At 37.9% G+C, this 25,517-nt stretch overlaps 1 protein-coding gene and 1 long non-coding RNA gene across 5 annotated transcripts in view; both read right to left on the bottom strand.

Annotated features, from left to right (window-relative positions):
* LOC134745668 (uncharacterized) overlaps window positions 1-25,517 on the bottom strand; it is a 447,357-nt gene that overhangs the window by 92,045 nt on the left and 329,795 nt on the right. The window lies entirely within an intron of this gene.
* LOC134745620 (cyclin-dependent kinase 14) overlaps window positions 1-25,517 on the bottom strand; it is a 107,180-nt gene that overhangs the window by 3,865 nt on the left and 77,798 nt on the right. For 3 of the 4 annotated variants that reach the window (XM_063679723.1, XM_063679727.1, XM_063679724.1), the window contains exons 4-11: window positions 25,288-25,487; window positions 19,352-19,443; window positions 10,450-10,624; window positions 6,787-6,911; window positions 4,302-4,438; window positions 3,395-3,534; window positions 2,785-3,046; window positions 45-158 (exon numbers count right to left, since the gene is read on the bottom strand). In XM_063679723.1, coding sequence (XP_063535793.1) covers window positions 76-158; window positions 2,785-3,046; window positions 3,395-3,534; window positions 4,302-4,438; window positions 6,787-6,911; window positions 10,450-10,624; window positions 19,352-19,443; window positions 25,288-25,487 — 1,214 coding nt within the window. In that variant the 3' untranslated portion in view covers window positions 45-75. The remainder of the gene's footprint in view (window positions 1-44; window positions 159-2,784; window positions 3,047-3,394; window positions 3,535-4,301; window positions 4,439-6,786; window positions 6,912-10,449; window positions 10,625-19,351; window positions 19,444-25,287; window positions 25,488-25,517) is intronic. The other variant, XM_063679726.1, reaches the window with a different exon arrangement.

Genomic DNA, 25,517 nt, shown 5'->3' with positions numbered 1-25,517 from the left:
GAATAGACTGATAGAGAATCAGAATGATATAATGTATGTACCACCTCAATCATGTTCACAGACGGCAGACCGGCGCTACTTGTACTTGATTTCGAGACTAGGCTTGTACCGCGTCTCCGGGTAGAGCGTGACGCCCTCCACTGTGAATATCGATACCTCTGCAACAACAAAATCATATTTCGAGTCTAAGGCTGATAAAGGCTAAGGCTGATAATTTTTTTTTTTTAATATTTATATGAATAAATTAGGTGACTATAAAATCACTACGGAGTGGGAGCCCAGAAACCGCACCCGGTAACGATGGCGGGATGAACTACGTCCTGCGTCCGTCCTTGAAAGTCCTGTCCACCGAGCGTCACTATTATCCTCGGATTGTAAGAGAAGCTATCGAAATTAAAAAACACCCGAAAGATTTCAACAGGGAAGACGGGTACAAATTATCGTCAACTTGGGGACCAGTGATTCAGATGTTGAAACCAAAGGATCTATCTTCGGACCAGTGTGCCGGATATTTTTAGTGTTGCGTGTCGTGCCTTGGACAAAACAAAACATTAAACAGAAACGGGTAGATAGTTATTTGTCTACCCCGAACATTTATGTGCAACCTAGCTGAAACATCGGAAAAAAGGTAAAATTATGAAATTTTATCGCGTTAGACCCGTTAAAGACATTAAACACCCTTAAAGGTTTATTTGAAGGGAAGCAGTTACGTGACCGTAACGGTATAGAGGATAATTCTTAACAATCTTATCTAGTTTTTGCAGCTCCTATAAGTAGGTTAATTTTCTTTTTTTCTTGTCTGCTACCAAATTATACGAAAGATCACGCATTAGCGATAAGACTATTAAAACCGAATGATGTTACCTCTGTCAATATGCTAGGTAAAAGTATTGTGTAAATTATAATTTATATTTCTTAAGTGAAAAAAAAAGTATATTATATAGGTACCTCATTTATTCTAGTTTCCTCGATATTCTCTTAAAAGCTTGCAATTGAATATGCTAAAGGAATTTCTCGTGTCATACGTGGGAAGACTTCAATACTTACTCAATTAAGTTGGCTCAATTGACTTAGCAAACTTGACGCCCCTAGACGATTACGATGCGATTTCACTACCGAATGTCACAGACAATATATGTAAAACTTAACACGTCTTCTGGGTATAAAAAGTAAAGTAATTCATGTTTATACGACTGAATGTTACGATCTTATGCCTTAAACTCCAACTATATGCCATGACTCAATGATTATGTTCTTAATCTTGTGTATCAGACTCCTTTATAACCAGGTATATGTGCATTGTTTTTATTGACAAATCAAAAATAAGAGTAAAAACACATTTGTGTGATTATTTCTTTCTTTACCTCAAATTCACATAGATATAGCCAATGGTATCATATTTTGTTCTGTGAAGACACATAATTTTACCGTTTAAACCCCTTATTCATTAAAACTTAGCAAGCATCGGTTAAATTTTGTCTATTTCTAACATACAGAAATATCGGATAGACGATTATGAACAGTTTGTTAGATTTGACACACGTTTATGAAAAACGCCACAAGTATTTTCATCCATTCACTTTCATCGGATCCGTCATTACGCATCAAATACGCTACAAATCCATTCATTATTAGAAACCGATAAAAACTCCAGTTTAAACGGCAATTAGTTTCGACGAGAAGAGTGGCCAATCGAACCGGTTTTAAAATCTTGCCAATTAACTAATGGCTTTGTGATAGATATCTGTTAAATTGAAAGGCTATGGATATCAGTTTCTCATTACCGAACTTAACTGCTATCTGAAGGTAATTAAGTATTTGTTTATTTTTACTTTCAAACCGTTTAGGAATCACTAAATACCTGCCTATTAATGGGCAGAACTGAAAAAATGTAGATAACCTGAACCTGACAATTACACTGACTTTGATAGTTTCATCATCCCGGGAAACCGCCGAACTCACTAATATGAGTAGTATGTGTGATATTAACCATCAGGCAAATAGGAGCAATCAGTGTGTGTTGTCAGTGATGACGTATGGCACAGAAACATGGTCGCTCACGATGGGCCTCATAAGAAGGCTCAAGGTCACTCAAAGAGCAATGGAGCGAGAATCAGAAATGAGGAGATACGCAGGAGAACTAAAGTTGTCGACATAACTAAGAGAATTGCCGTACTTAAGTGGCAGTGGGCGGGCCACATTGCTCGCAGAACCGATGGCCGATGGGGCAGAAAGGTTCTCGAGTGGCGATTACGTACCGGAAGACGCTGCGTGGGAAGGCCCCAGACTAGATGTACCGACGATCTGGTTAAAGTCGCGGGAAACCGTTGGTTGAGGGCAGCGAATGACCGTTCGTTGTCGAGATCCTTGGGGGAGGCCTTTGTCCAGCAGTGGACGTCTTTCAGCTGAGATGATGATGATGATGATGATGAAATAGGGGCAATAGGGGCATTCCACAAAAAAGTCCACTTTGTCGGGGATGTGACGCATATGGCACTTACCTTAGGTAATAACCTGCAGAAATCATTATTATTATATAACGTTGAATTTAAAGCTAAGTTATCAATCGTTATAGGTATAAACGAGTGTTAAAAAATTGCGTGACGTACCCGACACTTTTCTGGAATGCCCCAATAGCTGAGCCGCGATACTAAATGTGCGATGTAACTGTAGTGTAACAGCCTTGATGCCATTAGTGTTGCACCTCTCCGCCTTCCGTCTACCATCTCTTAAGCGCAAGAAAACGCCAAACTCTATAGTCAAGCATCTCTACGGATAACTCACCATCAGGCAACTCGTTGAGCCGCGGCGGTAGATGCGCGAAGTAACTGTGATGTATCGCCCTCGGCGCCGCCAGTCTTCTCCTCGGGTCGGGTTGCAGTAACGCGGCGGCGAGTCGCTCCGCGTTTCTTCCGCCATCTCTTAAGCGCGGGAAGGCGGCGCCGAGTGACCGTGCGGGGCAGGTGCCCCATCGGGCTATGTGGGAGCGGAGGCCGGGGAGCCGGGAGACGCCCGGCCAGCTTTCTTCGGTTGGGGTTCCGACGACCTGGTGGACAATATAAGAATGTTATGAATATAGACGAGGCAAGCCTAAGAAATACTACCTCAAATTCACCAAGAATTATATGCCAATAGTATTATCAGGCAGAATATCGAAAATTACGCAAAGAAATTACTGAAAGCGGATGCTGATCTCCGAAGCTAGATGTGCCTCCAGAATAATGCCTTGATCTTCGCGCAACATTTCTATCGAACCTGACGTTGTATGTAGCGAAAGGTGCCAATCTAGGATGCCAGGAGAGACATGAGATGTCTAGCCAAGTCGAGTACTCCGTGTGCGAAGTAGTGAGGAATGCCACCCGAATGAACGCTAGAGTGGGACAGATATACATACCTTGAATATCTTGTCGAGCTGGTCGTGCGTGTCACGCACGCCGGGGAAGGTGGGCACGCCGCACAGCATCTCCACGAATATACAGCCAACACCCCACATGTCTAGCGACGTTGAGTACTCTGTGCTGCCTAGTAGGACATCTGTGGACAATTAATCTGTTTGAAACACAACCATTTTAGAAAAGACTTCGTTGCTTAGAACTTCTAAAGTTAATTTTAATCCTTGAAAAAAAAAAACTTTGTAATGGCTGGTGAATATTACTGTCTCGTTTGAACTGCAAATTCAGTATCCCAACATGTCTCCAATACGGGGGATACTATGCTAGCGATTGCAATTTCACTATGCCAGTCTAACTGCTTATCTGTCTGTGTCTGCTGCATAACAATATATCAAGATGAATCGCGAGTAAGATACTAAATATTATGGGTAAGTAATTGAATATTCGCGCGTTCTAACCGCGCATTTATCATCATTATTCTCACCACGATCTTATCATTTACATTTTACATAAAAGTAAATTCTTAATATAAACTCTTATAATAAGATTTATTGTTTGAAAATAATGACGAAATACACAGAAGAGATAATATTACAACGTAAAGCTCACCCGTAAAATTGACTGTAATACCACTTGCAAAACGTTAAATATCAGTTCAAATATTGCCGGATAGAAATGTGCAATCTTACCTGGTGGTCGTACCACAGCGTGACGACTTCATGCGAATATGTATGGCTGGGCAGCGACTTGGCCCGCGCCAGACCGAAGTCCGCGAGCTTCAGCTCCCCTTGTAAACTTATTAGAAGGTTATGTGGCTACACGTCTCTGTGTGCGTGAGGACTTTTTGCACTCCGTCTCTCCAGCGGTACCTAGGGCGACCAGAGGCCGGATAAAAATGTGTAATCTTACCCGGTGGCCTGTACCACAGCGTAACGACTTCGTGCGAGTATGTGTGGCTGGGCACCGACTTGGCCCGCGCCAAACCGAAATCCGCGAGCTTCAGCTCCCCTTGTAAACTTATTAGAAGGTTTTGTGGCTTCACGTCTCTGTGACAAAGGACAAATAAATCATGAATTCATTGTGTGCAGATTACGCAAGTAACTTAGGGTTTAGTTATGTTAGTTCATGTAAGGGTGCGTCCAGATCCGACGACACACCATTTTCAAACTACATGCGCATTAGATATGGTGCTAGGAAAGGCTCAGGACACTTCGTCCACGCTCCTATTTCGTCACCTTTTTAAATCGTCAACAATGTGCCTTTTCGTCAGCATACAATTCCTTCATCGTCATCCTTTCTAGCTCGTCCATGTCCATATTCCTTTATGGTCCTCTGTGCTAACTCGTCATCGCCACCATTCGTATATCTTCTATAGTAGAGTGCTAAGGCGATATATGAATGGTGAAAGTTAACACTGGTCGATATAATAGGAATTTGGACGAGTTAAGAAGTTGACCACGTAGGAATGTTGATAAAAGAGGACAGTGGACCATATGGCAATGAGGACAACTTAAAAAGGTGACGAAAAGAGCTATGGACAAAATCGCCCTGAAGAAATGCCGGTGACCAATTAGTACTCCTTTAGGTGTCTAAATCTAGCTAGTGAATGCACTGTGAGAGCACATGCATGATGGCTTCAGATTGCGCGCCTAATTATCGCCTCCATACGAGACTCGCATAAAGCGGGCAATGTATAAAGTAAGAACGTTAAGCACGAAAAATTTCGTACCTACATTGGCCCGCCTAATCCTATCTCTGTCGCACGCGCGTAATCACATTGCTGTCTCGTCCATGACGCCGGCAGTCAATGACATAGTGCGAGCGGGACAGCAATAAACAATGCGCGATAGAGATAGGAACAGGCGGGTCAGTGTTCGATATTCTTCGCGCTTAGCGTCCTTACTTTAGCAAATACGCGTGCGCACTCGCGGCGCATTTGCTCTCCTGGACGCACCTTTTCACAATGTTTCGCGAATCGATATGGGTGCACCTTTATACTAGAGAATTCTGTTAAGATGTGGTAATAACAGAAAAACAATCTCGCTACACCGCTTATCATAAAATTAGTTTTGCAAAGAGCAAACTAAACGCAAAAGGTCAGTTACGATTAAATCTGCTAGGTAAGTAGTAGGTAGTAGTAGTTCAATATATGTGTTATCTTTGTATATTACGAACTTGCTTAAACATCCTAAGCTCTTGCAATAACTGTTCACTGATTCTTAATTAAAGAGTAAATACTCTTGAGGTAATAAATAGTTATTTGTTATACAAGGGTGCAAAGTTGTATTTTACCCGCGAGTGTTTCAACACACGAGAAGTAAAATACATTTGCACCCGTGTGTAACACAAAACTTTTCCCCTCACTATAGCGAGGAAAGAGCAACATCCACAGGCATTAGAACATCTTCATCACTGGAATCACTAATTTTTTACTATATTATAACAGAAAACACTAGAAATTCTGATTTTTACGTGAGTCGGTGAGAAGAACAGTAAAAATTTTGTTGACAATGTTGACATTTCTGTTCTGACGTATGAAATGTCAACGATGCGTTTTGAAATTGCATCGACTCAACTTGTGCGTTCAGAATTATATTTAACATCATTATAAAAAATCTAACGTTTCTTATGGAATTTTAAGGTTTATGACTTAAAATTATTAAATAAAGCTAAATTTGGTATTTTTTATTAGATTCTCAAACCATTTATTTAATGATAATTAATATCGAACGAACCATTATTATGAGCGTTTTACGTTTTGTTATCTGTCAAGCTACTTAAACACGCTCCATCCAAGGTCAAATTACTTTCCCCACTAGTGGATAAAATGCGTTTTTCCCCGCTTGTATTGAAGGATAAACGACAACTTTCCGAGCTAGTGAGGGGAAAATATAATTTCCTGATAATGCTACTAGTATTTTCAATGCATATGAGTAATATTCAATGTTCTTTGCCCATTCACGATGAAACTGTTTTTTATTAGTCTAATAACTGAGCAAAGGCCACCCCTCTAGATTTCTAATCTGGTACAAGTAAAATGCTTAAGCGGCGACTAACCTATAGAATGTAAATGGAAATTAAATTAAACAAAACAAACATAATGAAGAACGGTCGGGTTAAACCATTACCTTCCACTTTACATTAATTCAGGGGTAGGTCTGGAATTCCATGAGAATGTCGCTTACGTAACGCTTTTGCCTTGTACAGCAGCTATCTTAATCAAATCTTAATTCGTTAGCCTCATGAAATATTACCACATCCATCACTTTCTCAGCATTTTCAAAAGTATTAGAAGAATGGTATTCTCGTGGAATGCCCCTCAGCACCTCTCGAACTGTGTGTTCGCGTTACTAAACTGTCAAATTTGACTGCAAACAACCAATACAATACATACCTGTGTAAAACTCTTCTCCTATGACAGTAAGATAGCCCCCGCAGCAACTGTAACATGAATAGGCTGACGTTGTGGTGGTTGAGCCCGCCGGGATGCCTCTCCATGTATTGCGATAAGTCCGTGTCCTGTATCATAAGCACACAGTTAGAAAATTGGTCTTATCACACAGTAACATATTTTCATATATTTAAAAATTACGTCACCGTTCAAAACTGCTTATTCCTTAATAATCCTTGCTTGTGATACAGTTGTAGCATTGTATTGTATTCATTTAATTCAAGCAACAACATGGCTCATAAAACATAAAAAAATCAATTAACAATTAAAATTAAAATACAAACTTAAAGATTAAAATATGTATTACTAAAATATTAACTAACTTACAGGAAACACGTCAAAAATAAAAGAATAAAAATTAAGAAATAAATAAAATATGATTCATATAGAATTTCAAATAAACTAAATTTAAATCGAATGTCATGGTCGCGTAAAAATAAGTTACACTGTTACATGTCCCTCATAAATTAACGAATACCTATACAAGACTGATTATTTAACCCATTTTTGAGGCGTGATCGTCACTTTTTTTACACGCATGTACAGTCCCCCGCTCCGTGATTGTTATGCTATTTAGGCCCACTTTTTTTTTTTGTTCACGGAGTGGGCGAATGCTTTTACGCACCGTCCCCCCGGCCGCGAGAAGGCCATTGATGGGGGGGGGGGGGGGGGGGGGGGGGACTCGCCGCTCCTGTCCCCTCTCAACTGGCGAGAGGGGAGGGAGAACCTGGCCCTACCCACTAAACCCACTCCGGCGTTTCATCTTTGCCGTTTGTGAGGGCGCCATGGGATCGAGTACCTCTACCACGATATTTAGGCCCACTTGCACCATCCCACTAACCCAGGATTAAGCGGTTAAACCGTTAACCCAGTGTAAAATTGTACTGGTAACCATGGTAACTCCATGTTTAACCGGTTAACCCCGGGATAGTGGAATGGTGCAAGTGGGCTTTAGGGTAAGTATATAACAACCAATTTAGCCAGGTCCCTACATAGCTTAACAATCGCGAAACGGGATTACCTTTGCTTGAAGATCGATAACTTTTATCATGCGGATCCGCACGCCGCTCCGGTGTGTGAGCGAGGCAACGCTATGCACGTATACATATACAATACAGCGATAGTTTCAATATAATAAATAAATAAATATTAAATAAATAAATAAATATTAAATAAATAAATATTATAGACATTCTTACACAGATACATAAGGCTTGTGTTGTAGGTACTCAGACTACGATCAATGTAATATACAAATACTTAAATACATCGAAAACACCCATGACACATGAACAAATGTCTGTGCTCATCACACAAATAATTGCCCTTACAGGGATTCGAACCCAGGACCATCGGCATAAAAGGCAGGGTCACTACCCACTAGGCCAGACCGGTCGTCAAAATATGTGACGTTTTCAACCAAAAGGAACCACATTGTCGCTTGTTGATAAGGTTGAATTCTAATTGAAGCTATATGAAAATAGCGACTTACTGACAAGTGACAATAAGTACCCTTTTGGTTGAAAATGGCACATATAAAGACTGTCTTATATGATATCTACTCTGGTTTTGTCTGCATTAATAGATAATTTCCGAGTCATTCCCGTTTGTTCCACGTAATCGTGACAAGATAGATATTATGGAACGAAATAGGAATTATTTTCCTGGAGACAATCCATTAACTCCAGTGGGATAGAAAAAACGAATATCACTCTGTAGCGATATTGAGTAAATCTTTGTGTTGTGAAATGTTAGATTAAACGACGGTAATGCTAAGGTAGTTTCAGTATGAGCGACTTACGTAAACCTACGATTTGAGGCAAATTTGTCATGAGTGTGGTATAAATAAAGCCTGAGTACCGTAATAATATATGTACAAATAACCATAGATATAGAATAGATTCTTTTTCCCTCCCTAGCTCGGAAAGCCGTCTTTTATCCTTTAAAACAAGCGGGGAAAAACGCATTTTATCCACTAGTGGGGAAAGTAATTTGACCTTGGATGGAGCGTGTTTAAGTAGCTTAACAGATAACAAAACGTAAAACGCTCATAATAATGGTTCGTTCGATATTAATTATCATTAAATAAATGGTTTGAAATTTAATAAAAAAATACCAGATTTAGCTTTATTTAATAATTTTAAGTCATAAACCTTAAAATTCCATAATAAACGTTTGTTTTTTAATAATTATGTTAAATATAATTCTGAACGCACAAGTTAAGTCGATGCAATTTCAAAACGCATCATTGACATTTCATACGTCAGAAATGTCAACAGTCAACAAAAATTTTACTTATAAACTTCTCACGTAAAAGTACAGAATTTCCAGTTTTTTGTTATAATATCGTAAAAAAATGAGTGATTCCAGTTGATGAAGATGATCTAAAGCCTGTGGATGTTGCACTTTCCTTGCTATAGCGAGGGGAAAAGTTTTGTGTTACACACGGGTGCAAATGTATTTTACTTCTCGTGTGTTAAAACACTCGCGGGTAAAATACAACTTTGCACCCCTGTATAACAAATAACTATTTTATAGTACATCTGGTGCTCCATTACGACACCCTGTGCTATAATAAGCACATTGCGTAACTACGTCGAAAATTAAAAGGGCCATATGTACTGTAAAACGTTGTACGATACACGTGCGAATAGATAATTCGCAACTCGTGTCGATTTAAAAATTTCGCACTTGTATCGTAAATAACTATTATTATACGTCAGTGTGTATAACAAGTATTATAGAATGGTAAGCAGATCCGCATCCCGAACGAGAGTATTCAATTAAAACGCTAAAGTTAGGTAACGAGTTTGAATGAGTTGTTGGATTTTCCATAGAAACGATGCGTTGGAAAACATTTTTCATGTATTCCGCCTTTGAGATGGATCCGTGAACGGTGAACAAGAGTACTCAATTAAAACAACATCGAAGTTGGAAGTTCGGCCGGAATTAGGAAGAAAGTTTGAGAAAGAAATGAGTTTGGATGGATAAAGGGGGATGCGATTGTACTCGTATCCGAGGTTGACGCTTTTGCGGGTTTCTATTATGCCATTTTCCTTATGAGGCTAGCTACACTCTAATAGATAGGGTGCGTTTTGTATTGCTTTCTGGTTCTGATAAATGAAATGAAACTTTTATAGACCGCATTGTGGTTGCGACAAACTATAAATCGTTCAGCGTCGTCTTGTCATGACGGATATGATAGTCGCCTTATTTATACAACAGCGTGATAATGACAATGTCTATTACTTTAAATTGCGCGGGGTGAAAAAGTCACATTTGTTCTATCACGTGTACCTATAGCAGCATCCATCATACATGTGCAAGAACTAATATTAACTATAATTATATTTTGAATGTTCGAACCGTATAAACTCTTCTCCGGTAACTCCCATTTACTTTTCCTCCCATTAACTTGGGGTCGGCGCAGTTTTCTAAGTATTTTTCCATTCTTTGTCAACCGTCAAGTAATGTCTAAAATGATTCTTACCAGAAACTCAAAGACGTTTCCCTGGTGTGCACACGATTTCGTGTAGAGTGACGATGTTGGCGTGCTTGAGCTCTTTGAGCAGCGACGCCTCCCCGACGGTGAACGGTACTACTTACCACAAACTCGAAGACGAACGTGAGCGTTTCCCTAGTGTGCACGATGTCGTGTAGAGTGACGATGTTGGCGTGCTTGAGCTCTTTGAGCAGCGACGCCTCCCTGATGGCGGTGAAAGGCGCGCCTTCTTCTTCTTGCAGTCGGATCTCTTTCAGAGCTACCACTTGTTGCGTTAAACTGGGGAGGAAAAAAAACATGAAAAAAAGTCACATTATAGATAGGGTTCAGTTTCTCTACCTCGATTAGTTCCAGAACAACAATTAGTGCCAGTTGCACCATCAGCACTTGACAGACTGATCAACGTCACCCGGCGCGCCGCGGCGGTTTACTATGAAACTTTCCATACAATAAAATTTAGCGAACTATTTAACGATGACAAACAGTCTGGTGCAACCGACTCTTAATCTCGCACTTGGATACCGAGGTCAGAATATTAATAAAACGTTTGAAATTAAGACAGTAAACTTTGTAGTACAGTCGAGTTCATAAATATGTGTACATTTAAGGTGAAAAAATGTATACATATTTATGAACTCGACTGTACATAGGTAGTTCCATCCAAATAATGGCGCACCTTGGCAAGCCTTTGTGAATGCGCATAACAGGTATTTTACTTCGCATTTCCCAATATTTTGATTTATGTTGCAAATATTTATTTATTCATTCAATCATTTATTCATTTACTAGCTAGTCTTCTGCAGATAAATCAATGTTTATGTCCATCATGTGTATTGTGTTAGGTTAAACAATACATGTTACGTATAACCAATAGTGTCCGACCGAAGATTCGGCCGTAGTTTCGGCTTACGAAGTGGTACTTCATGCTAAGTATGAAAGTAAGTTTAGTTAGTGACAAAGACCAAAAGTTGGGGAACAAGTAAGACAACAATATTAATATACTGATTTATGTATGCAGAAACTAATTGGCTGGACGGTCAACGCAGTCTTAATATTTGTATAAAAACGGTTTTATGGCATTTTTAAACGATTTTAATAAGTGTACAAAAGTTTCGGCTTCAGTTTCGGCCGAAACTAGAGCCAAGACGAACCTTCGGTTTCGGTTTTGGCAAAAAAACATGTTTCGGTCGGACACTAATAACCAAATACAAATGGTGCTCATGTTTTATATGTTTATAGACATATTCAATAGCAGTAGCTCTCATAGAAATTTTAATTTATATTTGTTAAACGATGTTCATTCGTTTCATTTTATAGAGACTTTCCACAGTTTAACTACTCAGGAAATATACCTACAAAATATGAGCCATAAAATCTTTATGATGCCAGGCAAATTTACGCTTAAAAATGCCACTGGAAAACATAAATGTTAACTTAATTGCGTATCGTAAAAACGCAAACTATTCAAATCTAAACGTTTTATGCAGAATGCGATTTCTATATTTATATTCGTGTGCAATCTATAAAACATACGAATATGACTTCAAAATGCTAAAAATCTGCCCGGTCATTGATCCTTGTATATAATAATTAATTCATTAAATCTAAACATACTAAATCACGCTGGGTTTATTTCGGTAATCCACTAATGGGGCTGAAATCAGTTCTCGCGTGTGCGATTGCAGTGAACGTATTTGATCTCTAATTTATTGGAACTAGATTGAATTAATAATGATCCTGAAGTTGCATTAGAGTATAACAAGAGCTGTTGCGGTAGGTAGGATCCCTGAAATTTGTTTTTATACATTTTTTACGGTTAATACACTTTTGGGCTTAATATGTGTTTTGGTGCTCCCTGCTTGAATATAATCTATATAAGCAGGTTTTACTGTATGTAAATAAGGGACCGTAGTCGATGCAATGCCAGTCACAATATTTCATCGATATTAGTTCTCGATTCGACTGTTCAAATTCCCCACTGCCTCCGTTTGCCTGAAATCCGGAGTCCGCTCGAATACCTGAGCGTATAAGCTATACTGACCAACCATACTATGTGAGCGTACCTAATGTTGATTCTGCTGAAATTTACAAGAGCTCTAGCCAACGGTGAGTAGCCAGAATCCAGGGACATCACAAAGGACTATTTTCATAAGATCCACTAGTTTCATTTTAAAATATTTAGATCAATACGGTTTCACCACAGAAATAAATGTATATATATACATATATTAAATCTGTGGGTTTCACTCACTATAATTTTTAGTCACTTTTGGCGACATGTTTCGAATTAACGACAGAAACGGCCAGTAAGGTCATAGTTTAGGTTCGACATAGGGCTACCAGGCGTAGGATTTTACCCTACATATACCTATACATAGACATATTTTTTTTAAAGTGTATGTTTCGATTACTTTTAATTTGTGATTTACTGATGGTATACATAATTTTTTTTGACGTAATAATGAATAGGCGGATGACATTTGTCTTTATTTTATCATAATTTGCATCCGTTAGCTGTCCATTGTTAACCTTTCGAGACCTGTCGGCTCCCTTGCTATATGTACCCTATTGTATGTCGCCATATTGTATGTTATTGTATGATTTGTGTGTTGCCATATTTGTCCGGGTCTAGAAAGGTTAATAATCATAATATCAAATTACAAGCATCAATATACTTATGTATATTCATTTTCTTTTGTTTGCTTTGAGATAGAAAACCAAATAATATCTTATAATAATATTTATCTACATATTATGTAGATTAGAATCATCCGTCAATCACAAACTACCTTTGAAACAGCTACAATACGATATTAATGTCGATCAACCTTTCGTTGCCATATAACAATAACAAAGAGAATTGATATAGGTAGGTATTGTCTCGATTATGAGTCGATCGAGCTACTTTCAATATTCGCAATTGATTTCTGAATAATCCAGTTATTTTGCCATTTTGCTCGGAAACGTTAGGTAACTTTTTAATTATAAAAGTACCTAAAGTTACATATTAATAGAGTCAGGGATTTAGTCAGCAATTTCTAGAGCGGCAAAACCTTCACAAGAGCAACAATATACTTTCATTCATACTTCATTTCTCCTTCAAAAGGCACGGGACCGTGAATATTGCATGTAGTGTTCCCGTACGTACGTAAAACGTTAATGAGCTAGCAACTAACCAAATTGTATTTTGTCGTATTCATGGCCTCGGCAACTTTCAGTCCTTTGTGTGGAACTTTACCATGTACAGGAATGCAGTGGGAAGGGGTTAAATCACTTTGAGAATAGTTTGGATTAGTGATGGGCCGAATATTCGGTAATTATTCGGCATTCGGCAAGTTTTCTAATGGTCGTATTCAGCCGAATTTTTCGATTAAAATGCCGAATATTTTTTATTATAATTGTCTTGTTGCAATACTGTGAAATGTGAGCTCCTCCAGAACTTTCCAAGTAATCTCTTCAATCAGGTGACGTTTTCTCGTTGTCATTAAAACATGTTTTGATAACTTATTTGGAGAGTGTAGAAAACTGATTCAAATGAATTGCCTAGGAAGCGATTCATCATGGTTTATTAGAAAGATACAGACGAACTGAATAATTCGGCCGAATATTTGGTTCGGTAAGATCTAAACCGAACATTAGGCCGAACATTCGTTTTCGGCAAATTCTATATTCGGCCGATCTTTAGTTTGGATGAGTGATTAAGTTCGTGTGTTTGCAAAGTTCAAAAATGCTCGGCGGAGAGACACGATTGATAAATGTTGACCTTTTGGGCGTCTAAAAATAGATGCTGAATACCAGTTGTGTAATGGAAAGGGGTTGTCTCTGGATAAATAGAGGATGGGAATCGGATTTCATTGACGTCACGTCCCAAACTTTGGATGAATACGTAAGCATTTAAGATGTAGTGTAGAGAAACTTTGCGTTCTTTAGGTCGCTGCGTTGATTGCTGTATTGACGTACTCTATTCAGAAATTTATAAATATACTTATGTATTTATAGCTATTTAATACAAGTATTACGAGTACTTACAGGTATTACAAGTAATTAACAGCTATTGTATTCCCTCTATTCACACATCAAATATATCATTTTTCGGAAAATTATCATGGCTTTTCGCCATACAGTGTCAATAATGTTTTGTGTCAAACCAAGCAGTGACTTTACTCCAAGATTGTACTAATTCAGTATTTAATTTTAGCCTGAGTTTTTGTTCCAGATTGTTAAAAAATAAAGCTCTCAAAACAAAAATTAATCTAAAATAATAAAATCCTAATATTAATCTAAAATAATAAATATGCTATGCACGTATCATTTACACACATATACAACACCACATATATATTACTTAGATGGATATAGGTATCATAATAAAACGTTTCTTTCTTTCCTCTATCCCATCCATCTCGCTTTTCGGATGCCCCTCCCTTAATCACTTAACTTCGCACATAAAACATACATTTATATTCAACTCCTCCCGCAACACGTTTCATTTTACATACGCCTGTGACGTCAGACGAGCTTCTTACATTACCAATACAAAGCCGGCTCCAGACTGGTGTAACGTGTAATGTAAGATTACGTGTAATACCGTCACCGTATGGACGGCTCTGCCAACGCCTTTGATCGCGCTAAAAACTGACAGCCGATGGAGTGTTACATGTAATGCTCGTAGTGCCGTCCACACGCAGAATTTCGTTACATTACACGATGGATTACATTACACGTTACACCCGTCACAGTACGCGACCATATTTAGGTTCTAGGGTGTGAGGATGAACACCCTGCCGACGGCGAGCGGTGCGGTGATAGAAAGCGGCCGTTGGCATCATGTCAAACAATTCTTCAGAGCATTCCTTTAACCTGACTACGGGAAAGCTACGGATAGTAATTATTTACAAAACTCTCAATAGTGCTCATTGTCATGTCAAAGCTGCTGTGCTAAACTCTCTGTGAGTGAGGCACAATTTCCAGACCATATTCAAAACGGCCTAGCCTGCTCTTAAGTCGTTATCAATCAGGATGGCATCATACAAGAGCGCGACATGCAGACACCCTAATTAGTACGAGCTTAGTTTGAGGCACGCGAGCCTACAGTGCCGGGGATGATTGCTTGACATTGCATGGAGTTTAACGGTTTTAATCCTGATTACTGTATGTCAGCCTTATACCTAAACAGGCTGAGGACACTTGTAAGAAGATGAGAAGTGCAAGCAATGCTTATAGCGAATCATATTAGATTATTTTAAACCGGGTCACTCAAAAAAAAAAACCGCTTTAAAATAATCTAATATGTTTGAGTCTCACGGGAGTTTTATACTTATAGCGAATCGTTCATGTACTCGATGTTTTTTTTAAAGTCCGTTAATTTCAAAGGTGCATTCCTGAGCTTAAATTAAGTAACTTTGTCAAAGAAACCGGTATTCTAATTAACTCCATTTTGGAGATAATTAATGATTTATTTTTATCTGATAAAGCCCCTACGAGCGTGTATTCTTGCCTTAGGGCCTGTTTACATATTGATTAGTGTTTAGTATGAGTTTATACATTTTCTACTAAACGCAAAAGTACTATCTCGGACAATCTATATTCGAAATCTCATTGATATGCCATAGTTTTCAATTGTTTGGTGGATTTAAATATAATGTACGTGTTCCAACAACTTTAGAGTTCAACCAAGAAAAGTGTGCAGTTCTTGAGAGCACACGCAGTGCCAGTGTTTATTTATACGTCATAATTTCATAGAAGTTTGACGTTTAAAATAACACCTGCAATGCGTGTGCTGTCAAAATCTCCGCAGACTTTTCTTGGTTTGACTATTCATTATTTATTTCGAAAAAAAAACTATGCCATTCAGTTTCCTTAAATATACTTAGCCATACCCCGAAATTAACAAGTTAACGGAGTTCAAAAAAACACCGAGCATATGCTTAAGTTTAAGCATAGATAACTAGACTCTCTCACACGTATTCTATGCCATCACCAGAAAAGAGGCTAACCTTTATTGAGCTAAAATGTCACTTGTGATCAGGATGGTATTATGTACGTGGCGGCAGATAGCTTAATTAGTCGGGCTTAGTTGATGAGTTCTAGCTTCAGAGGGGATGCTTGACGTTCTACGGAGTTTAGTAACATTTACGTAGATTATGTACTGAATTAATCGAAATTTGTATGGTCTTTTATAATTAAATCGAATAGAAAGTGATGCGCATAAAAATTATATATGTATAATGTCAAAGATAGATATAACTCCGTAATAGATGGATACAGTCTAAGGAAAAAACGTGCCTCGAAAATCACGAAAATTTGATTCTCGATCAGATGGCACCACTAGCTTTGGCCTACTCTCGTATAGAGGGCGTTGACGGTTTCGTTTGTTATTTATAATTTTAACGCATATCAGTAAAAGAACATGGGTCAAAATCATATAAAAACAAAAAATGCAAATAAAAAAATCATTTTTCCATATTTAAATAAATTTTAACGTATTTTTATAAATCTTTATTTTTAGTTTGAAAGTATGTCGATAGATGGCAGTGAATTTACAGTGGTTACAAAATTTACTATGACAGTACCGCTCTATTTTATTATATCCTCTTTGATAATGTATATGTGCGCGCTATGTTATACAATTTTGGAAACCTGACCACGACGCATTTTCCAAACTATGCGTCGCGATTCCGTGGTGGGTCGCGAACGAATATAATAATATATGCATATATGCCAAACGGAGATATTTTTTTTAAATAACATATTCAGTCAAACGATTATTATCTAATTGTGGTTTGTAGCGCGTTAATAAATAACGCCATCAGTCATTATCTATGGCAAGCTGCAAGCAAGCCTTTGAATATGTAACAAAAGGCGTATGATAATGATTACAATCAATAGAGGAATGCCATCAAGCTACCATAACGGCCGGTAACATTGAATTTGATTGAATGGTTACATTGTTGCCAGATTACAATACGGCGGACGTCACAAGTACTGTCCACAAGTTCAGTGCTGCATGCAAACGCGTGCGTCATTCATGCATAAACAATTGTTATTATTAATTTAAAACTAATACGGGACTTAATCGCGTACAAACTTACCACCTCTGCCTGCCTGCCTCTCTCTCTGTCTGTCTGAGTCTGCCTGTGACCACGAACGTAACGTCACGTTCGAAACGTCAGGCCATAAATAAACGTAAGTTTGTACGCGATTAAGTCCCGTATTATTTTTAAATTATGAGTGAAAATCGTGTTAGTTTAAATCAGTAATAGTAGATTGTGTCACAAGGGAGCAAAATGACATATTTGCGGCGAGGGCGTACAATTGAATCCTAAACGAAGCGAAGGATTCTATAATAGAATCCTGAGCGTAGCGAGGGATTCTAACATAGAATCCTGAGCGTAGTGAGGGATTCGAGTGTTAACGCCCAAGGTGAAAATAATTTTGCTACCATGTGACACATACTGCTTTTCACATCACCTATGAGGAAATTACATACATATATTAGGTTTCAAAACATTATTATTTTAAGCTAAGATCGATACGGACAAAGTGCCAAAATTATGTATACACGACCTTAGTATAGGTACATACTTCTGGCACTTTGTCCGTATCGATATTCTCAGACGTGACTGTACTGACAAATTAAAAGTACCAAAAAAAGTACAGCTCATAATTATGTACCTAATATCTTTTCAAAGACAGCAGCAAACACCTAAAATGATACAATGAAAATCAAGTACATTATTTTTGTAGATTTTTCTGGTAACAATGTAAGCTCGTACCCCAGCCCTTTGAACCAAATCTTCGGAAGAACACTATGAAGACTGATATCACTTATATTTATTATTCTAAAGTTATTGATTTAAGTATTTACAAATTTATACACAATACAGAACCGCATAATTATGCTTTGTGAAATATTTGTACATAACTTTTTAAATATAAACTTTTTAAATTGCATAAACAAGTATGGCTGCGTTTAAGGAGACCTAAAATGTCAAAATAAAAATTAAATTATTAAACTAATGTTTTTTTACGTTTCTTTGTAAATATTACGCTAATTAATTAATTTACTTTTTTTTTAATGTGATATTCAGCAAACGAGCAGACGAGCCGCCTGATGGGAAGCAGTCATCGTCGCCCATGGACGTAAGCAACATCACAGGAGCCACTTAAGCATTGCCGACCCTTGAGAACCCTAAATACCCGCTTCTTGAAGAATCCCATGTCGTAGCACAAAGGAAATACCTCAGGAGGCAACTCATTCCACATTCTGCACGTTACTTAATTTAAATATGCTATTAATTAATTTGAAATACGCTAATTACATTTATTGTTTACAATTAAAAAAAAATATTATTTAAGTTAGAAAAATTGTATGCACGTAATCGATTATAAAGAAATTGTAATCGATTATATGCATACTAATTTCATATGTCTTTGTGTCAATATTTCATACTGGCAACAAAATGTCCTTTAACAGAAAAGTGCCACTTTGATCCCTCCTAGCAGGGAAGAAAAGTTCCCTTTTCGAATAGGTGATGTGAAAAAGTAATTGCTCTATAAGCATGGGTTATGTGCAATTTAACATTTACCTATCATCAGTAACTTAAAAGTTGTTTACTCTTGTCAGTGGAGTATCTTCCAGCTTTCCCTATCTTGCGCCAGCTCTTTGATTTTTTGATACGACACGACCGCTACTTTTTCTTTCACTAGCTCTAAAAAGCTGCGTCTGGGTATTCCTCTACACCGCTTGCGTCCTATCCGCCCCTCCAGGATAGTTTTAAAGAAGTGGTCGCATCGTATTCAGTGTCCAATCATTTACCTATAAATGCATGTTATATCTTATACATACATGTCTTGAATCATATAATAACAGATTGTGGTCCGAATCTTAGATCTTAGACCAACGAGTTTAAAAATTGAGCATTTGTTTTTTGCTGAGCCAGATCCGCCTTTCTATGCATTTTGTTCAGCACATTATATTAAAAGTGAATAAAATGTAATACATACTTGCTATACCCTTTATAAACCGTGGCGTAGGATCCCTCCCCCAGCTGCTCCAGCTTTATGTAGGCTTCGGATTTGCCGAACGGAGAGTCACCCTGCCGGCAAAAAATACACGTTTATCACAGGAGCCCGAAAAGCCGGCAATTTATGAGGCATCTGCTGGTTGCCAAACTGTTTTTTGGCATTATCATCTACCTAATTCGTCGATAATAGATAACAATACAATTTACACGTTTTGAATTGCGTATTTTGTATAAAATACATAAGCATCTGGGGTACAAGCCAGGATGCCAATCGTTGATAGAAAACGCCAATCCAAACTTAAATAATATATAGAAATAATCACGTATATTTTCGTAGCATCTGTCATGTCGATACACTTTTTATATTCGTTTGGCGATTGTCAATAATGTCAATTGAGTGTAAACGACATTAATTTACGACGTGAAACAGATTACAAACATAAAAAATAATTCAAACATAAAAAAATATAGTTGGTCAAGCAAATCTTGTCAGTAGAAAAAGGCGGCAAATTTAAAAAATGTAGGCGCGAAGGGTTATCGTCCCATGGAAAATTTGAATTTCGCGCCTTCTTCTAATGACAACATTTCCTTAACTAACTATAGCTATTGCTTCAATATGGATATGTTAACTTTTAAGCTAATTTTGCGGTTTCACGCACGTAGCGCAAGACCTCCCTCAACCGGCGGCGCGCTGCAGTACGTGACGCCCGCCCCTCGTGACCGCTACTCATTCAGGCACTGTTAGTGAAAATGGAGACCTAGGCTCTCCGAAACATGTCGCGCGAGTGACTAAGATGCGTGAGTGAAACCGCAAAATTAGCTTAGTTAGTATGATCACGATAGTCTAAATTCGATTATTGACATGTTAGCTATTACTTTGCAGCGCATCTCGCTAGTAGGTACCACTGTTTAATTGCAAGCTATATGGGAGTATGATAACAAAATGAGATTAAATTGACACAATTTGTAAGTTCAAATTGGCTTCAAATTTCCCGAACGGAGTCTCCCCGCCGGGGCCGACGAAAACAAAAATAACCATTTATCAAGCAAGTCTGGAAAGCCGATAATTTATGACGCCCCGAGGACGCCAGCTAGTGTTGCCACTTTTTTAATTTAATTATCTGTAATGAGTTATCAGAAGTATGTCAAACAAATAACATTTACACAATGTGATGGATACTGTTAGCTATTATGGGTAGAGGTTTATTTAATTTTTTTATCGATTTTTGAAGCCATTTTAATATTATTGATCATGGGTTTTAAAAAGGCCATCCTGTAAATTAGATAAATACTAATGTTAGTGTTATAACTAATGGTGTGCCGTCGGAAAGCTTCAAAAATCGCCAAATTTCTACATGAAAAAAAAAATCGGAAACTTCTCTCATTTTTGTATGGGGCTCTAAATTTCCATTTCCATAATAAAAGTTTCTTTTATTTCCCTTCAAATTTTCTTGACATTTCCGAGAAATATTCAAACTTTTTTAAACTTTCCGCAACTTACACATCTGTAGTTATAACAATAAAAAAACAAAAACAAAGGTATGAGAAAAATAATTTTGTATCACGAGAAAACTTCGAACACCAACATTTGGAGAAATGAAATTGTGTGAAACTCGGTGTGTGCTAGCCGTAGGTATTGTTAGAGCCTATAATTCTCATAACTTTTAATGTTATATCAAGGTCAAGGCCAATCCACCAATATTGTATCAATGGCATGTAACACATGTTTTTATATGAAAATGATAGTTCAGAGCTATTTAATTATGAATCAATCTATATTTAATGAGGTCATGGCAGGACAATCACACAGGTCGTTCGTTTCAATTCGTGTCATTCGTGTGCAAAAACTTTGATTATTGATCAGTATCACAGTGGTCACCGACATGAATGAACTTTGCCAATATTCAGTATTTAATGTATCGTTAAACCTACGCTTCGAATGTAGGTAATTTTAACTATTTAATGCATAACCTCTTTGAGTTACTCTGATTGGATTTCTGAAGCATATTTCCAGTAAACAATATAAATCCATCCTAGTTTTACCGTAATGGAACCATTCTTTATTTAATGAGAATTAAGGGTGAACCACACAAGTAATCCTAAGTAGGGAGCGCTAACCACTTAACACATATTAAGTGGTACGTGGATCAGACCTTTGTTCATTATATGGCCCACTTTATACTAGTTAAGAGCCTAATGGTCCAATCTTACCATCGAGTCTTTGCGAGCCTTCCTTAGGTTGGAGTGGTTATAAAACTCTTTGCCTAAAAGGGAAGCTTCGAAAGTCCGATAAGCAAAACCACTTGCTGGCCTATGTTAGATACTCCTATGAGTAGAATGCAGTTTTTTTTAAATAAATTCTGTTTTTTTAGCTGTTAAATAGATTTGAGCATTAATTTGCTTTTTAGGCATCTACAACTGGCAATTTCTAAGCGAATTATTTGATTAATAAACATCCTACGGCTGCTTGAATTGAACAACATGGAAGTACAGTAGGCATAGTATAGGAGAGCCGCGACAGTATCTCGCCCGCGAGTTAAGGCTACTGGGGGCCTAGCCAATCGTTGATAGAAAACGCCAATCGAAACTCCAATAAGGCATGGATATAGTCACGTGACTTTGCGTAGAATTTCTGTCAGCCAGATACATTTTTTTCTTTTTGTTTGGCGGGGGTATTCCACAGAAAAAGTTTTAGTTTTTTGTCACTATACTTTACGGGGCCTAGCCAAGGTGACAATCGTACATCGACAAACGCCAAACAAAAAGAAAAAAAAATGTATCTCAGTCACGTCAGAAAAGTCACGTGACTATATAGTAATGGATACATATTTAAGGATGGCCACTTTTTCGCGAGGAGCTAAATTGAAATCAAAATCAAATCAAATCGTGGCTTATATTATTTATGTTGTGTTTCCTATGTACGTGTTTTCCTCTTTTTTGCCACGAATAAACGCTATCTATCTATCTATCTAAAATGAAAACAGCAACCTTTTAGGAAATACGTTATTTCCGCCTCTTAACCCGAAACAGCGTAAAGTTTATATAAAAAATCTAAAAACAGGAGGTGTCTATTTTTGATGACAAGCGGTAACTGCTGGGTAAAGAAAATCATTATTTTGCGCAACAAAATAAAAGTAAGTATATCCAGTGAAAAAAAATCTTGCGAAAAGAACCGAAAACAGCTTAAATAAAGCCCAGCGATGATAAACAAAAAATATCATCTTCCAAAGTTTGTTTCTCAAGTCAAATGGTAATGGTTTGTTTCTTAAACCTTCTTAGCGTATCTCTGGAGTTTTCTTATAGCTCAGTTGGGCAACCTGCTTGGCAACATACCCTACTACATTATTATTGGCTGCTTGGCATAATTGAACACTATTAATTTTTATGAAACCGACTGGTATGCCATCCCGTCCCGTCCAACATAGAGGACAAACTATGGCTCATTTGAATTAGTTTGGTGGGTGATTCCACAAAAAAACCTACTTTGTTGGGGACGTGACGAGTATGGCAGCTACGAATCAGAAAATAGTATCAAGCTAAGTTATCAAACGTTAATATGACAAATATAGGCTTCTTAGCTTTATCAGAAGTGTTAAAAAAAGAGCGTCACGTAGCTGACACTTTTTTTTATGCCTCTTTGACGTTTTTGTTCACTGGATTATGATAATTGAAGGAAGATTTCACCTAAAATCTGTTTCGGGTCTCCAAGTTTTATAAGACAGTGAAGTTAAGTCATATAGTCTGTTTGTTTCTCGGTTTGGATTACGGAAACGGTTCCCAACACTGTTTCGCTTTCTTGGTACCGACTGTCTAAATATTTGAATTGCCTAATGGGTATGTGGATGCACTTTGGAAAGTACCGTCTCGTATTTGTTGGTATGGTAATTGCTTCTCGTAAGTGTTTTAGCTTGTTTGAGACTTTATAATATGGCGGTAACAGTATGTCGAAATTTATGTTTCTGCTCTAATGAAAGAAATATATTCAAAAATAAACATGATGTAGAAGATAGATGTACTTCATGTACCCTTTTTAATATCTCATTTTATTCCTGTACATAATAAATACAGTATCCATATCCATGCAAGCTGGTAATATTTAGTGAAACAAAAATAACGGACAAATTCATTTCTTTAATAATTATATGTATATTATAACTAAAAGTAAGATTATCAAATTTAGTTCAGTTTATAAAATGACTGTGTTTTTACATATGAATGAAACGCAGCTGTCAAAAACAATGATTAGTAGCTACCGTACTATATGATTATGTACGACTGCACATATCCATACGGCTGTAGTATACGATAACCACAATTCCTTCAAGGCAGCTTACACCCACACTAGTTTACCACGTGCTATCGTTTACGCGGGAATTGTACAAGATTGTAGCGACAATCCGCATTTAGTGCAAATTGGACCGAACTTCGCAATCGATCAACGTCACCATGCTCCCAGCCTATTTGTATAGGCATACACAAGACAATTATAAAGACTGTCAATTTTAATAAAAAATTCCTTGCTCATCGTTCTTGATTCAGGTATCGCCACAAAAAAGTACGTGCGTACGCTTGGCGCATATTTCTTCGGTCGGTAAGTAACGACGGCACACAGCGTCAATGTTTACTTGTTAGACCAGCATTGTATTGTTAATTATTAATGTAATTGACAATTGTCAGCGTGGTGAAACAGGGCCCTGATGGTCAGCGGAATCCTAGTCTAACCACGCTTGCCACTTCAGAAGTGCGACATGCACTTTAGTACCTACGTAAACAAACATTCATAGTAACTTAAAAGGACAAAAACCGGTCCCTCGCTGTCAATACGGACCAGGGGACTGTGGCAACTTTAGATAGTCTACAATTTACTCGTCTTTAATATGGGGGAGACCAAGGCTCCATCTATCACTATTCTGTAATACGGGACTTTCATTACAAACGACCGCACTCACGGATAACTGGCTAAGAGTGGGTGCGATATATTTCACCGGATAAAACTATCAGAACGATAAATATAAGTTTTCCTGTTATTTTCTTAGAGAACGCTATATAGTTTCAGCTGATCGATACACGTGTCCGTGAAATCCATACTTAAGGCTGCGTTACCACCAGAGATGTGCGAGGATGCGTAGCGAGGATTTGTTTATTAAGAACCAATAGAAAATTGTCGACTAGAGCTGCGCTGAGCGAGGATAGGTAAATGAAGTGATTCTATTATTCTTAACAAACACATCCCTCACTACGCATCTTCAGACATTTATGGTAGAAACGAAGCCTAAAGGTGATTTATAACATATTTCTTATTTCCGTCGTATATCCTTTTTTAACTATTTTACCTAGATGTCTTTGCTTTAGTTTTCAAAAAACGATCAAGCACGAAAACCTCGAAGTTATCGAGAAAGATTCGATTGATTTCGGTTCCTTTTAAAGTACCTAACGTCAACTAAGTGAAACCTTCTTAGGTTAAAATCAAACTTCTAAAAAGTGGTTACCTATAAGTAGATTTGCTTTTGTGTAATAAACAAATAAAACACTAATGTGCGGTTTCTGAGAAACAGCCAACCATCAGAACAAGATTTGAAAATTAGTGCAAGGTCTTTGTAAAATCTTTCGTGCGCGAAAACTCCTTCAGAAATGTTGGGAGGCCGCTTCGGTCTCATGATTAGTTGCGCTTCTTCCCACGCTAACTTCATGAAGCCTCATCAAGTGAAAAACGGTAGGTATACAATATATACTGACCCTAAAGGCACTAAACTTGGTACGTCGGTTGAAGTGACCATGCTCGAGGAACGCCTCGGACTTAGGTCTAGGAGGCCGTATGAGCCACACGACTACCCCGCGCACTATTCGTCAACTCGATAACTTTTGTTTTGAATAACGTAACAGGAACAACGGTAGTAACAGATTGTATATACTAACCCCAAAGGCACTAAACCGCTTCGTGCGTCGGTTGGAGTGGTCGTGCGCGAGGAACGCTTCGGACTTGGGTCTAGGGGGCCGTTTCGGCCTCATGACTACCCGCGCGTCCTCCCGCGCCCCCTCATCCAATAGTTTCGAGTCCGACGACACTGATAGTTGTCTCCGCACCCGGTACTCCCCGTTGGCACCGCTACTCCATTCTGTTAACAAGAAAAAACAAGTTAAAGCTA

The sequence above is a fragment of the Cydia strobilella genome, chromosome 11 (assembly GCF_947568885.1).
Source record: "Cydia strobilella chromosome 11, ilCydStro3.1, whole genome shotgun sequence".
NCBI classification, from domain to species: Eukaryota; Metazoa; Arthropoda; class Insecta; order Lepidoptera; family Tortricidae; genus Cydia; species Cydia strobilella.
Note: the sequence above shows the minus strand (reverse complement) of the source record. Positions and strands in the feature narration are given on the sequence as shown.